The sequence below is a fragment of the Carcharodon carcharias genome, chromosome 1 (assembly GCF_017639515.1).
Source record: "Carcharodon carcharias isolate sCarCar2 chromosome 1, sCarCar2.pri, whole genome shotgun sequence".
In the NCBI taxonomy this organism is placed as follows: Eukaryota; Metazoa; Chordata; class Chondrichthyes; order Lamniformes; family Lamnidae; genus Carcharodon; species Carcharodon carcharias.
The window spans coordinates 181,651,828-181,668,613 of NC_054467.1; the positions used below are offsets into that span (position 1 = coordinate 181,651,828).

The window sequence follows — 16,786 nt, forward strand, 5'->3', positions numbered from 1 at the left end:
AAACTTAATTAAAAAATTTGCAATGCCAGAAACAGGTTTTAACAGTGCCACCTAGGTAGGAAACAGATAGAACCATAGAAAAGTTACAGCACAGAATGTGGCCATTCGGCCCATCTTGTCCATGCCAGCCCGAGGACACCCAGGTGCCTTTTCTAATCCCACCTTCCTGCACCTGGCCCAAAGCCCTGCAGCTTACAGCACTTAATGTGCAGATCCAGGTACTTTTTAAAAGAGTTTAGAGTTTCTGCCTCTACCACCAACTTGGGCAGTGAATTCCAGACACCTGCTAAAAAAGTTCTTCCTCATGTCCCCCTAACCTTCTGCTACTTTTCTTGAATTTATGTCCCCTGGTTCGAGAATTCTCCACTGAGGGAAACAATTTCATCCTCTCCTCGCTATCTATTCCCCTCAGATGTGGGAGGTCTCTTAGGGAACACTGCCACTTAACCAGTAATGGAAAGAAAAGTGAAAGAAAGAACTGCATTTATACAGTGCCTGTGTCAGCCTTGGATCAGTTTATAGTGTTATGTATTCACTGGATTGCAGTATATCTTATATGTTTGATTTATCTTGGAAAAACGCAGATATGACACTAGTTCTAAATCTAAAACAGGCTTATTTAAACAATACTTTAAAACATCTCAGAACTTAAAGCATTTGTACACACAGATGATGCCAGCCAGAACCTAGGTCTTTTCTCTAGAAGATTCTCTGTTTAATTAGCTCTATAGACCACCCATAAGCTTGGAAAATCAAATGCAATTACATTGATCAGAAAACGGACAAACACAATCAAACACAGGTGAATCAAACCATTGAACATTACATCTCCCCACCGCCCCCTTAACTAAAACCTTGTTTTGAATTAAATCATTTATAGTTATATTTGCCTATTTTCTCCAAGTACAGAAATAACCTTTGAGATGCAAAGTTCTCTTCAATCTGCGATTAGATCTATAAACTTGATGTTGAGCTGTGTGATCAACTTGATAAGCCGGATGATCAACATCACTCATAGGAAAAGGATATGTATCCTCATTATCAATGTACTTAATATCCTGGTTTGCTCACTATCAAGTGCCTTGCATCCCACTTTGTGTTGTCATCTCAAACATCATCGGAAATTTTTGTTGTGTATTCACCAGGTTGCTGCATAACTTATGTCTGATTTATCTAAAAACAATGCAGAGATGACATAAATTCTAAATCTACAACAGGTTTATTTATAATACTTCACAACTTCTCAGAATTTATGGGATTTTTGTACACACATGGTGTTATCCAGGACCCAGGTCTTTTCTCTGGAAGCTTCTCTTTTTAATTATCTCTATACCTACATCCACAGGCTTAAGCATTCAAGTACAGTGACATAGATAAGAGAATAGCCAAACATAATCAAACACAAATACAATAATTGCTGGAAAAACTTGGCAGACCTGATAGCATCTGTGGAGAGAAAGACAGAGTTAACAAAACATTAACTCTTGTCTATCTCTTCACAGATGCTGTCAGACCTGCTGAGTTTTTCCATTAATTTTTGTTTTTGTTCCAGATTTCCAGCAACATATTATAATGAAACACAGATCAATCAATCAATCAAACCATTGAACAGGTTAGGTCACATGTTCACTTCTGACTCAAAAAGTTGTGAGTTCAACTTCCACTCCAGGGCTTGGGTGCAAAAGCCTAGGCTGACATTTCAGCACTGAGGGAGTGCTACACTGCTGGAGGTGCTATCTTTTAGATGGGGTGTTAAACCAGATATGTCTACCCTCTAGGGAAGGGTCAAAATGTCCTATTACATATTCTCATTGTTTTGGCTAATATCTATCCCTCAATCAACATCACAGAAAACGGATTATTTGATCAATATTACAAAACTGTTTGTGGATGCTTGCTGTATGCAGATTGGCTGCTGAAGATCCTATATTACACAGTGACTATAATTCAAATGTGCTTCAATGCCTGTAAAGCATTTCAAAGACGTCCTGAGGTTGTACAAGATGCTATATAAATACAAACATTGCTTTATTTCTTTCATGACCTCAGGATGTCTCAAAATGCTTCCCAACCAGTGAAGTATTTTTTAAGTGTAATGGATAAAAGAGCTGAACTCTAGAGGTGAGGTGAGAATGACATCAAGGCAGTATTTGGCTGAGTGTGGCATCAAAGAGCCCGAGCAAAACTGGAGTCAATGGGAATCAGTGGAACAACTCTCCACTGGTTGGAGTTATACCTAGCACAAAGGAAGATGGATGTGGTTGTTAGAGATCAATCATCTCTGTCCTAGGACATCGCTGCAGGGGTTCCTCAGGGTCGTGTCCTAGGCCCAAACATCTTCAACTGCTTCATTAATCATTTTTCCACCATCATATGGTCAGAAGTGGGGATATTCGCTGATGATTGTGAAATGTTCAGCACCTTTTGTGAATCTTTAGATACTGAAGAGTGCATATGCAAGACTCTGTTCAAGCTTGGGCTGATAAGTGGCAAGTAACGTTCATGCCACAGAAGTGCCAGGCAATGACCATCTCCAACAAGAGAGAATCTAATCTACTCCCCTTGACATTCAATGGTATTACTATTGCTGAATCCCTCACTATCAACTTCCAGGGGGTAACCATTGTCCAGAAACTCAACTGGACCAGCCATATAAATGCTGTGGCTACAAGACCAGATTAGAGACTGGGGATTCTGTGGTGAGTAACTCATCTCCTGACTCCCCGAAGCCTTTCCACCATCTATATGAAATAAGCCAGGAGTGTGATGGAATACTCTCCAGTTGCCTGGATGAATGTAAGTCCAACAACAAAAGAAGCTTGATACCATCCAGGGAAAAGCAACTTGCTTGATTGGCACCCCATCCACAAACACGCAGTCCATCCACCACCGAGGATGCAGTAGCATCAGTGCCTACCATCTACAAGATGCACAGTAGCACCTCACTTAGGCTCCTTCAACAGCACTTTCCAAACCCGTGACCTCTATCACATAGAAGGACAACAAGGGCAGCAGATACTTGGGAACACCACTACCCGCAAGTTCCCCTCCAAGCCACTCACCATCCTGACTTGGAAATATATCACCATTCCTTCACTGTCTCTGGGTCAGAACTCTGGAACGCCCTTCTGAATAGCACTGTGGGTGTACATACAACGCATGGACTGTAGCGATTCAAGATGGCAGCTCACGACCACCTTCTCGGGGTCAATTCAGGATGGGCAATAAATGATGGCCTAGCCAGTGACTCCAACATCCCGTGAATGAATAAATAAATAAAAGATAACCATTGCTGTGTGGGAAAAAATTAAGTAATGTAAACAGAAACAGTGAGAAACATGACAGAAAAGCACAAGGGGCGTAGCTTGTTGAAGCTGTGAGTGATAAATGTGACTGTGACAGAAAAGTATAATTGCTACAAGAAGTAGATGTCACACAGTAGGGGCAGAATTTTCCCCCCGTTTGGGGGAGGTTGATGGGCTGGCGCGTGCGAACGCGCTTCCGATCGGCGCCCCTGATCGGAAGAGCGGCGCCATTTTACGTAGGTGGGCCAATAAGGCCCACCCAGATATGCACTCCCTGTGCGGGCGGTGGGGGGAAGGGGAATTCCTAAAGTCAAGAGGGTGCTCTTTCGCGCATGCGCACGAAAGAGCAATTTATCTCCCTCAGGCTAAGTGCAGCCTCAAGATGATCGGCGCTACTTTCAACAATATTAAAATTAGAAAAAGAAAATTCCCTTACATGTCCCCTCATGTGACAATGTCACATGAGTTGGGACATGTTCATAATTTCCATAACAACTTTATTAAAAATTTTAAATCCCGCTGGTGGATGAGGTTTCATGTCTTTTCTAGTTGCCACTGGGGCTCCTGGCCTGCCCACCAACTTTATGGTTGGATGGGCAGGTTCTTTAATTGCTTAATTGATCCTGTCAATGGCCTCAATTGGCCATTGACAGGTCGGCGGGCGTGCAGCTGATTTTGCTGCGCCCCCGACTTCCTGAAAATTTAAATGGGGCGGGGTGACGTTGGGAGTCATTCCGCGTCATTTTACACATTGGCGAGCGGTCCCCGCCGCTGGTAAAATCCTGCCCTAGGTGCTTGCACATATAAGATTTTAATGTATTATAGATGACTTGTTTTGGATATATGATTTAAGTAACTTCCCTTCTTATTCCTAGGTAAAGATAGATATCAAGTAGCCATTTAACCATTGCACTTTTTCTTTGCTCTTTAGCTTCCCATAATTATTGTTTTCCAAGTGGGCCATGTTTTCTTTCATCCTTTGTTCACTGTGAAAACCCTTTTCTAAAACCTGAGTTTGTCAACGCTTTTCCGCAAGAGGTTGCACATTACTATGGATGTGAGCAATGAAGCTAAATTTTCTTTAAAGAAAGGATGGCAAATAGGAAAGCAATACCACTGAAAATTGCCACTTCCTGTTTACATTTCAGTTACTAATTAACTATCTATTCCCTTTAGAGCATGATAAAAAAATGCTGATAGCAAATAAACGTTGAAGAAGTCACCCATTCTCCTGCTCTCTTTACAGTGCCCAAATTGAACATTGTATTGGTCTTGTTTTTTTTATTTACTTCAACCCTGCAGTAACCAGGAACAGCATGACTGGACCAAGTTCCATTATGATGTTTTCAAAATAAATGTCAGAATAACTTTTGTCTTACCATTGCCCATCAGAATTTGAGAACTGCTGAATGGAGGTGCCAAACTGAACACCCGGAGGGCCTGACAACATTTTGGCTTTCAACACATCAACATTAAAGGCCTGGGATGGTTGCAGAAGAAGACCACCTATATAAAGGACAAAAACAATATCAATTTGTGAAGCAGAAAGAAATTAATATTTAAGAATGATTGTTATGATTTTAAGTAATTTTCTATTTTTCAAGCCTAATTGAGCAATAATACATCACACATTTTGTGGATTATTTTAACATTCAACATTTTAACTTCAAAAATGTGAGTGCCGATTAGTAATTGCAATGTTGCCATTCTTCTTTCAGAAGGTAATTCTTTGCCCTTGGAGATAGCTACCTGTTCCTAACACGGAGAGGTCTGGTCATTTTAGAGGGCCACACTTCATTACCATGCCTTTGGAGAGCTAGTTCCCCAAATGAGCGCCCACTGTAGCTCACCTCCTGCTATGTATTGGGTGGCCCTTAGGCTTTCTTAGCCAGAATGATGGTAAATCCAGGGATAGAGGGAGGAAAATATGTATTTGCGGAGTAGGGGGACCCAGGGAAACAGTGACCTCCATTATTCTTGCTGAGCCTGGAGCAACACAGCCTAAGCCTGAGCCTGGAGCAACACAGCCTAAGCCTGAGCCTGGAGCAACACAGCCGCCCCTCCTGGCCTCTCAAAAATAGGTTTTCACTTACCTTTTTGTGGCCTTTTCCTTTGCACCACCTGTTATAAATGGCAGAGAGTGCAAGCACATGCTCTATTCAGTTGTCCTTCAAAATTGTACTGGGTCCTTTAAATGACATAGCAACTGGATTTAAACACAGTTATAAGGCGGGGTGAGGTTTCCTAAAGCTTTTATTAAATAAATGACAATTTTTTCATAGATGTAAAAACATGTCCCATCTCATGTGACACAGTCACATGAAGGGATTTGTTTAAATACATTTTTAACCTTTTTATTTAACTATTTCAATGTTGATTCAATCACCCTGAGGCAGATCTGTGCCTCAGGGAGATTGAAGTGCTCTTTTGCTCACATGCATGACTCTCCCTCCTCCCCCACCCGCACAGGTAGTGCTGAGCGGTACAGCTTGTGCATTACCTGGACAGGCCTTAATTGGCCCCCGCCTGCTCCTGCCGAGCCAGCCCACTGCCTGAAAAATTCAGGCCATGGAGAATTTCTAAAGGGATTTTTTAATTTCTCCTCATTGTATGTTCTGGATCTTTGAAAGCATTTTTCTGACACCAGAATGTTTAAATTAAAACTTAGAAATCTTTGAAAGCTTTGCAGCTTTCAACAATTGTATTTTCTGAAAAATGCCTGCCTAAGTGCATAAAAGGATATAGCGTAAGTTTTGTGATTTCATTTTAGGGGTGTGTTTTCTGATTTTCTAGGGCCCTGATTGTTTGTGCTGATTTGTGCTTGCTATGTACCTGTCTTTGCATTCTGGAAAATGCTAAATGAGATTCATAAGAAATTCTGGTGTAAATCACCAATTATGATGCTTAAGAAAGTACTGGCCAATATCCTGTGAACAATTGTACTAATTTCACCTTGCAGCAGAAGTTTCTCTATGGCAGAATCTTCTGTCGGGTGGGCCTGTTGGGAGTGGGTGGGCATGGAGCCGATCACCAGCTGTGATTGGCTGCGTGCCGCCATTTTACATGGGTGGGCAAATTAAGACCCGCCCAGCGTGACGTGTGTCCGGTAGCGGTCAGCACTACCTGTGCGGGCAAAGGGAAGAGGGAGAGTCGGGGCCTGCGCTCTTTCGTGCATGTGTCGAAATCTCTGGAAATGCCTCAGGGAGATTAATTTCAAATTGTAAGTTTAAAATGAAGACAGATTAAAATTATTTAAACACGTCCCCTTGTGTGACAGTGTCACATGAGCTGGGACATGTTTATGAAATGTGAGAAAAATATTTATTAATTTAATAAAACCTTCATGAAACCTCATACCGCCCGTGGATGATGTTTCATGAAAAACGCAAAGGCTGCTTGGGCTCTTTGCCTGCCCGACAACCTTAAGGTCAATTAATTAAATTACTCTCCTAATGGCCTTAACTGGCCTTTGACAGTTCAGCGGGCGTACAGCCCCCTCCGCTGCACGCCCGCCAAACGGAAGATCGGAATGACGCGCAGTGACGTTAGGATGCATGCCCGACGTCACCACATTTTACGTGTTGGCGTGTGGGGCCCGCCTCCGCACGCCAAAGAGAAAATTCTGCCCTATGTCACTTTGCCATCACTTCAATCTTAATCAGCAGTGTGTCATAAAGGTTCTGTCTCCTTTAACCTGTAAACGAGTGAAGAAAATTTTCGCCTATTTACTAGTGGACACATGATCAGATGTCCCCACTGTGATTTTCATTCAAGTACTCATTCCAAACAGTACAGTGAGCAGGATGAATTTGCATGCATGCCAGCTTTATAACCAAATGTTACAGTAACCAACAGGAAGCCTCCTTCATTTCCAAGCAGTAAGGAAAATAACAAGCATTTTTCTAAGTCAAATCACTTTCCCTGATAATAATGAATATTCTGGAATTCCATCAAAAAAACATTGAATTTACAGCAAAAAAACAAGCCATTCTTATCAACAGGTCCAAGTTAATGTTTATGTTCCACATGTGCCTCCTCCCACCCTACTTCACCTAATTTTAACAGAATACCCTTCTATTTCCTTTCTTCCTCATTTACTTATCTAACTTCCCCTTAAATGCATCTGTGCCATTAACCTCAACACCTTCATGTCATTTTAAACATTCCCTTGGCAGTTGCTTAAACAAATAATTAAAAAAATAAGGAATTCTTAGAGCAGTAAACAAATATTAGGTCCAACATGCCCTCTGATTTTTTTATTGGAGTGCATGGGCGATATGTTTAAATGCATGGCCCCTTTAAACCTTTTTGTGTAGTGACTTCATGGTGTCGATTTGTACACAGCCTGCGCAAGAACGTTCGGGTTGCTGCGTGTCTGCTTGGCATCGAGAGAGAACATTGGTTAGTGTTTTGTTGTGTGCTTGGGGTTTAGGTGGGGCTCTTTGGGGCTTGTCTATTCTCCCAAAGTAAGCTGCTTGAGAATGTAGTTTGTTAAAATCCTTACTCCTAATTTACAGCTTCTATGTACATATTAAGAACTTTGCTCGATGTTGGAACCTCACCTCCTTTCCGATCTATGTCACTCAGTTATGTGTCACTACATCGTCGGTGCTTCTGATGTTAATCCTTTACTCTACATCTCCCCCCAAGTCTTTATCCCAATTATATACAACCTCCTACAGTTAGGTCACAAATATGTGTGAGAAGTGATTTACCATGGCTTTTCATTAGACCAATAGAAATCAGTTTGTTTAAGTGCAATTGACAAAAGGACCTGAGGTGACATGAGGAAAAAAGGCAGCATGTTGCTATGGTCTGGCTTGCTTTATTTGAAAAGGTATTGGGAGCAGATTCAATGGGCAGAATTTAACAGGGTGGCAGGGTTTCCCCGAGGATAGTTAATTGGCTGAGGGCAAGACTAGTCTTCCCTTGTTCAGGGGGAAATCCTGCCTCAGAGAGCTGTCAGTCAGTCTGACTGAAGGTGGTGGCCACTACTGGGACAACAAGCCAATTTCTAAATCCCAGTGCTCAGGATGGAGGAGTGAGTGGCTCTTGCAGTGGAGACAGGAGGAGAGATCTGGGGTGGTGGGGGAGAATGAGATGGGGGTCTTGCTGGTGAGGCTGAGAGTGGGAGAAGCACTCAGAAGGTGGGTGGGGGGAAGATCTTGGGAGGAAGCCCGGTGTGAAAAGGGAGTCAGTGAGTGAGCCCCCCCCCCCCCCCCCTCCACACCCCCGCTCCCCCTTCCTGCCCGAGCAGGGTGACTTGATGGGCCCCTCTGCCCCAACCCCCACCCGCCCCTGATCTCCCATCAGCCTAAACATTGAGAATGGGTGGGAAGTGGCCGTTAAACAGCAAATTAAGGGCCTCAATTGGGCAAGGGCATGTAGGTTGGCTAAGCCTTGCTTGGCCCTCATAAAATTGCGTACAGGTTGGGGCAGAATGGAGGGCAGTGGAAAAGTAACCTGGGTAATTTTACAGACACCTCACCTGCAAACAAGCCGGTGGGGGTCCATTAAATTTTGCCCAGTAATAATTGTCGAAACGGAACTGGATAAATATTTTAAGGGAAAATATGGGTTAAGAACAGGAGAGTGGGTCAATTGGATTGCTTTACCAATGAGCTGACACAGGCACAATAGATTAGGTGACATCCTTCTGTGCTGTATCATTCTAAGATTCTGTCAATTATGAGAGGCAATTGATCCAAGATTACACGTCAGCGATTTAGAGCAGAGAATCAAAAGAATCTTTTGCTTCTTACACAGTGAATCATGAGGATGTAGAATGCACTACCAGTGTTAGTAACAATAAAGGAATGGTGATACATGTCTAAGCGACGATGGTATGTGACTTGGAGGGAAACCTAAAGGTGATGTTTTTCTCATGCACCTTTTGCCCTTGTATGCCCTCATAATGGAGTTTATAGCTTTGTGAAGTGCTGCTGATAAAGCCTTGGTGACTTGCTACGGTATATCCTGTAGATAGTATAAACAGCAGCCATGGTATGCTGGCAGAGATGGATTGAGGCTTAACCTAGTGGATAGTGAGCTAAATCAAGCAGAACTGCTTTGTTCAGAGCAGTGTCAAAATCCCTTGAGTGTTACAGCTGTAACCATCATGTTAGTTGAACGTGTGTGGCTTGAATGGTGGTTGCCAATGGAGATGAACACAGAACACCTTATGATGAAGGGAAGGTCATTGATTAAGCAGCTGAAGTTGTTGGGCTTAGGACATTTCCCTGCAAAATCTTGCAGTGATGTCCTGAGGCTGAGGCAAGGTCTTCTGCAACATCAACAACCATCTTCCTTTGGCTATGGTATGACCACAGCCACACAGTTTTACTAGAGCCAATTAGTAGCCCGCCCAGACAAAAGCTGCCTTGATGTCACCAAGTTGGCATGTCATTTCCATGGTAGTGCTGCTGACATGTTCTTTGGCACTACCCATTTAATAAGGGTTAAGCACATTGATACCAAGGGAAATTCCAGGTCATATTGCTTCTTGGCCTCCAGAGTAAGCAATCTACAATTTTCTTTGAAACCACATACCCAACTAATGTCGGTCTCATAGTACTTTCACATTCAGAATGATCTTGAAACCATTCTGTTCAGGTTTTATCAAAGGCACAATCAGGCTTGCCTATCTCAATTATGCTTTCATAGACCATCCAATCTAATTCTACTGACATCCTTTGTTATGAGGATGTGCCTTTTCTAAAAAAAAAGATACAATTTTTAATTTCCTTTTTCTGGCTGGATTTAAAAAAAAACAATGAACTGTAAGCCTATTAAGACATTAGAGGACTGCTAATCAGCCAGAATATACAACTTGCATTCCACCCAAGTGGGATGAAAGGGAAACAGATACCCAAACCCCTGCTGCCAAACCCCCCCTCCCCACCCCCCCCAACCCCCCCGAAGAGTGTGAAAAATTCCATTTCTTGTTGGCTTTCATGCTATCTTGAATTTCTGCAAAAGTTTGGAGATGAGACACAAAAATATAATTGCCTGTTCTATAAAATAATGACCATTGCAGACATGGTAATCAAATTCCTCTGGATATGCAGCTAACAGAGCTTTTAAGAACTGCTTTATCAAGCTAGGGAGATCACAAGGAGAGATCAGAATGCTGTGCTGAAAAGCTGCAAGGAAGTTGCTTTTTTCTCTCACTTCCTTGAAAGCATCATGCCCAATTTGCAAAGTAACTATCCTGACAAGAGAAATCTACTGAAAACCGCGATCTTTTGGGAATAAACCATGGAAATCTGCTCCATACAACTAAACACAGGAAGACAACCGAATAAAACGGATGCAAAGTGGAATCATCGCATCAAGACGAGCCGAAGGACAGTTAACTGTATATTTCTTTGCTTGTTTTATCTTTTTCATGAACTGTAAAAAACCTTAAGTTTATCCTCTTATGCTACCATCTATACTAGTGTGTGTGTGGGTCCAGGGGATGTGTGCGATGTATAGATGGTGGTTGTGATTTAGCTAGGGGAGAATTTTCTCCCTGTCCTGGGGATTGGACGGGAGCGGGCACAGGAGGGTGCGCAGCTGATCGCGGACACAAAGATTCTGGCCCTAGTTTCTTTTCAAATTTGGGAAGAGGGTCACCAAACTTACCTTATTCTTTGTATAGACTCAGAAAACCAGCCTGATTAATTCTTTATAATCTGAAAGTTTACATGGGGCTTCTGCAGTGTTGGCAAAGCACATCCTTGCTAAATCCATGAAAAACTCTGGGCAGAATTTTTACCTTGATGGGTGGGCGGGCCCCACCGGCTCTGTGGCGGGCGGGCAGCTGAACTCCACCGGCGAAATGGGGCCGGCTGTCATTTTGAGTGGGCGGGCCAATTAAGGCCCAACCAGCAGCCTGCCCAACAGGACGCGCACTTCCTGTGCGGGGGGTGGAGGGATTCTCCATCTGTCAAAGTGCGCTCTTTCACGCATGCGCACGAAAGAGTGCACTGCTCTCTGAGACTAAGTGCTGTCTCAGGGAGATCACTGACAGTATAAAAATCTTTATAAATAGAAAAATATTAAAATTATTAACATGTCCCACTCATGTGACAATGTCACACAAGATGGGACATGTTAATAAGAAGCACATAAACTTTTTGAAGTTTTTAAAAATGGACATGACACCTCATCCTGCCAGTGGATGAGGTTTCATGTTTTATCAGAAGCCCGCTGGGGCTCCTAGCCTGCCCACCAGCCTTAAAGCCTGAATTGGCCATTGACAAGTTGGCAGGCGGACAGCTGATTGTGCCGTCTCCCCGCCTTCCTCAATATTTAAATGGACCAGGATGACATCGGGGGTTCCTCTTGACGTCATCCTGCATCATTTTCCCGTCGGCGAGCGGGTCCCGCCTGCAAATTGCCGATGGGAAAATTCTGCCCTCTGTTACAATCAGACTTGGAGTGGTAGGATGGGGTAATCATATTTAGCCCTCCTCACATGGCCTTGACGCCTTTCGTTTCTTTCTCTTAATCCATTCTCTTTCTTTCCCTCTCTTTATTTCTCTTTCTGCGTATTGACTCCAAGCCATTCTATTTCCTTCTCCATTGTTATCTCCATTTCCTTTTCTTTCCTTAAGAACATAAGAACATAAGAAACAGGAACAGGCGTAAACCATTTGGCCCTTTGAGCCTGCTCCACTATTCAATAAGATCATGGCTGATCTTCTTGTGTTTCAATTTACACATTCCCATCTAACCCTAATTACCTTTGATTCCCTTACCTAACAAGAATCTATCTACCTCTGCCTTAAAAAAATATTCAATGACTCTGCCTCCACCACCTTCTGAAGCAGAGAATTCCAAAGTTGCGCAACCCTCTGAGAGAAAAAAATTCTCCTCATCTCTGTCCTAAAAGGACAACTCCTAATTTTATAACAATGCCCTCTAGTTCTGGACTCACCCACAAGAGGAACATCCTTTCAATGTCTAGTTTGTCAAGGCCATCAGGATCTTGTATACTTCAATCAAATCAACCCTCACTCTTCTAAACTCCAGTGGAAACAAGCCCAGTCTGTCCAATTTTTCCTCAAAGGACAGCCCACTCATTCCAGGTATCAATCGAGGAAATCTCCTCTGAACTGCCTTCAACACATTTATATCCTTCCTTAAATAGGGAAACTAAAACTGCATGCAGTTAAATTTTGTTTAAGTAGCTAGACCAATAGGCACGCCATTCATGAGGCCCCCAGCTGTGACATTGACATTGTTGCACCATTATTATTTTGCAATTCCATCGATTTGCTGTCCAAAAATAGAAAATCTGAACGGTAAAGAAATAGGTCTAATTCACATCACTTGCCATGAGGCACACGGCTCCACCAGTTTCTGGGCCATTAAGATTTACCTGGATGTCCCTTGCTGTACCAGGTTTTGGACTGAGATTAAGACCATAAGACATAGGAGCAGAAATTAGGCCATTCAGCCCATCGAGTCTGCTCCACCATTCAATCACGGCTGATAAGTTTCTCAACCCCATTCTCCCGCCTTCTCCCCGTAACCTTTGATACCCTTACCAATCAAGAACCGATCTATCTCTACATTCAATTACCTGGTCTCCAAAGACTTCTGTGGCAATGAATTCCATAGATTCACCCTCTCTGGCTAAAGAAGTTTCTCCTCATCTCTGTTCTAAAAGATCTTTCCTTGGGAAGATTGGGCTTCTTCCATGAATCCAGCTGCAGTTCTTTGAGTGGTGATTTTCATGGCCAGGATTTTATATTCGGAGTGCGGGGGTGGGCCCAACGCGCCGGAACGTAAAATGACGTGCGATGACGTCGGGCATGCGTCCCAACATCATCGCGCTGTTGCGTGATGTTATGTTTGGCGGGCACATGCCGGCGTCGGCTGCGCACCCACTGATAATATAAAGGCCTATTAAAGCCATTAATGAACTGATTAATTTCAAATTCATGCTGCCTGTCCAATGGTTGGTGGGCAGACGAGAAAACCAAGCGGTCTACTTTTTTTAGGAAACCTCATCCACGAACGGGATGAGGTTTCCTAAAACTTTCTCAAACTGAATAAAAACTTTTTTTGAAAAAAATAAAAACATGTCCCATCTCGTGTGGCACAGTCACATGAGGGGACATGTTTCATTAAATTTTTATTTCATTTATGTATTTTTTTCAAAAGTGCTTCAATCTCCCTTAGGCAGATCCATGCCTCAGAGATTGAAGCACTCTTTCCGAAAGATCGTTGGATCCGACTCTCCCTTCTCCCCCCACCCGCACAGGTAGCGCTCAGCACTACCACTCGCGTATTACACTGGGCGGGCCTTAATTGGCCTGCCCACGTAAAATGGCAGTGCGGAGCCGATTGCAGGCGGTGGTCAGCTCCGCGACCACCTCTGCCTGCTCCACTGAGCCGACCTGACACAGGAAAAATTCAGGCCATAATACTGGCCCAGTTTAACTTCAGGCAATGAAACTGACTTTGGCTCATTGATGAGGGACCTCTGCACTTAACTACAATTACAGACAATTGTTTGGTCTGAATTTTGTGTTTTATTTTCTCCAGGATCAGGAAAAAGTGTCCACAATAACTTTTGAATCAAATGAATTTTGTAGGGCAGTTTTCTGAAACTTATCAAATACACTTATGTTAACGTGATAGATACTGGAACTCCAGTGTCCAATTCAATTTCACCAATATCTAAATTGACACCACAACCTCACATTGCTTCAATCCTGTAATGGAACATATAAGAAGTTTCTTCCTTCATTCATCTAACCTTGTGCTACCAGTTTCTTTCTCAGGTTCCTTGTCAGAATTGGCAGAATGAAGACCAGATTTTTGTCTTCTCCTCACAGTGCTATGATATGATTTCTGGACCTATTTTTGTTTCCCTTCCTCCAATCCAGGAGCATGTACCAGTTCAGAGCAACACTTAGTTGTTAACTGAGTTAAATAGCCTGATTCTGCCCAGCTATGACACTTACTTTAATGCCAGCTTGAATGATCATGATTACCACTCCTCTAAAATGGTTGCACAACGCTGTTAAATCCACAGCTGCTGAACTTTGTGGCACTTACCATAATTACTATTTTGAGACATGAGTCTGCTTTCCACCAACATTTTTCTCAGTGTCAATGTTTTCTTCAAAGTGCTGTGTTCTCAAGAAACCCATAACAGTTTTATGTTTTTGTAGTTTCCCAGTATTGCCACAGACTGAGAAACATTTTCATCACCTTTTTTTCTCTCCTGGTTAAACACAAACTGTCCCACAATAACAAGGGTCTTCAGGCTCAGGTGTTCTTTGACCATTTGGATTAAAGCTTCTTACATTCTGCCTTTAGGCTGGACAGGAGCAATCAGAATCTTAATCAATATTATTGCAGGCCCTCAGATGGTGAGCATAATTGCTCTCTTTTTGGCTTCTGTCCCAAGTTAATTTGCATCAAACAAGAAACCAAATCTTTCAATTCATGCATGCCACTGTGACCTGATTCAGTATTCATCAATTTTCCAAGTTTTGCAGACCTGATAGAAAGCATTTCAGATGACAAGGAACAAAGATGTCATATATATAATCTTTTTAATAATGTTTTGCCTGTTAACCTCTTTCTCACAGTTGGATCTGAATAAACACTTCTCAGTACCTAAGTATATAATTGTTTTTATTTTCTGAACCCCTAGCATCTTCCATTGAAGAACAACAAAACAATACAATGTGTACAATTACTACAATGTGCTTATTCCCAAGAAGAGAGCCATCTAATGTTCAGTTAGTCATAGGGAACTAACATATAGGCCAGAATTTTTCACTCGTTTGGCGGATGTGTCCGACCCGAATGAGCATAAATGACGCATGATATTTCTGTCAGCGGGCGTGCACGCCAACAACTAAAAGACCCACTAAAGTAATAATTAAGTTCAATTTTTCGCTGCCTGTCCAACCTTACGGTTGGCGGGCAGGCGAAAAGGCCAAGTGACCTTTGGATTTTTTAGGAAACCTCATCCACGGGCGGGATGAGGTTTCCAATCGCAAATAAAAGTAAAATAATTTAAATTTCACTCATGACATCTCCCTGCTTATGCAACAGTCACATGAGGGGAAATGTATTTTAACATTTTAAAACTTGTTATTTGTAATTTTTAAAATCTTCAGCTCCCCGAACAGGGAGCTTTTCCTGCGCGCACTCATGCGCATGAGCAAAGTTCCCCACTCGCCCTCCACCCCCCCGAACACAGGCAGCGCTGAGCGCTGCAGCATGCGCTTCAAGCTGGGTGGGCCTTAATTGGCCCGCCAGCGTGAAATCACAGTTGCAGCCTGATCGCGGTTGGTGGTCAGCTTCCCGACCGCTCCCACTCGCCCCCGCCGAGCCTGCCCAATGAGGGTAAAATCCTGGCCATGTACCTAGAATTTTCATCTGGATTAGGGAAAACCTGACCTGTGCACTTTTGCAACTCGCAAAATGCACAGCAAACACATGTGAGACTTTATGAGAGACTTCCATATTTTCACACAGGGGCCTGGTTTGCAGTGCAATTTGTGTGTTGCAATGGAATGTGTGAGGAGTATGGGTGTGAAGGTGCTCCAGCACAATAGCTTAGCTTCCAACATCATTTAAAGGCTCCTAAACATCACCCCTCACTCCCACCACCCTCATGCCACTCCATGCTACCTCACATTCCCCATGTCACTCCATGCCACCTCTATGACCCATATATCCTCTATAGGACTAAACAAGTTGCACTATGTATAGTTCTCAGGAGCCTATACAATAGCAATGGAAATTATCTCAAAATCATTGGAAAAACATTAAACCCCTAACAATCTTAGAAAAATCTGAATTGAAATTCACTATCATTGATACGAGACCAAAACCCTAGAGAAAAAAATTGTCATCCTTTAAGTGCATCTTTGATTTGTAAAGAAACAAAACCATATTGAAGACATATTCTGTTATTGTAAGCTAGTAAAAGTTTTAATAGTTTTTTAACCAATAAGACCACCTGTTGAGCTGAAACTTTTGAAACCTAGCCAAGCATTCATAATGGAATAGCTGTCATAACAAAAGCTTCCTGCTCTACTGGCAGAATATATATCCATTTTCATTTCAAAGCAGAGTGCCTGCCAATGGAAGGAGAGCAGGTACAGATTTCTTTTACCTTTGGAAGCAGTTTTTTTTAAAGCAGCCAGATCTGCCAGACAATGGGCAGAATTTTCTGCCTGTCGGGCAGGTGGGCCTGACCCAATCTCTGGCGGACAGAGAGCTGATCCCCGCTGAAGAAGCGGCCCCGCTGCCATTTAATGTGGGCGGGCCAATTAAGGCCCGCCAAGCGCAAAGTCTGGCAGGAAGCGCTATGTGCTTCCTGTGCGGGTGGGGGGGATTCCCCAAAAGCGAGAGTGCGCTCTTTCATGCATGCACATGAAAGAACGCAATCTCCCTGAGGCAAAGTGCTGCCTCAGGGAGATCGCTTACAGTTTGAAAAATATGAAAAATAGAAAAAAAAA

General features: G+C 42.9%; 1 protein-coding gene across 1 annotated transcript in view; it reads right to left on the reverse strand.

Moving 5' to 3' along the window:
* The window catches only part of itga2.2 (integrin, alpha 2 (CD49B, alpha 2 subunit of VLA-2 receptor), tandem duplicate 2), a 172,538-nt gene that overhangs the window by 127,748 nt on the left and 28,004 nt on the right, over window positions 1–16,786 (reverse strand). Inside the window, exon 2 of the mRNA XM_041187111.1 lies at window positions 4,685–4,811. Coding sequence (XP_041043045.1) covers window positions 4,685–4,811 — 127 coding nt within the window. The remainder of the gene's footprint in view (window positions 1–4,684; window positions 4,812–16,786) is intronic.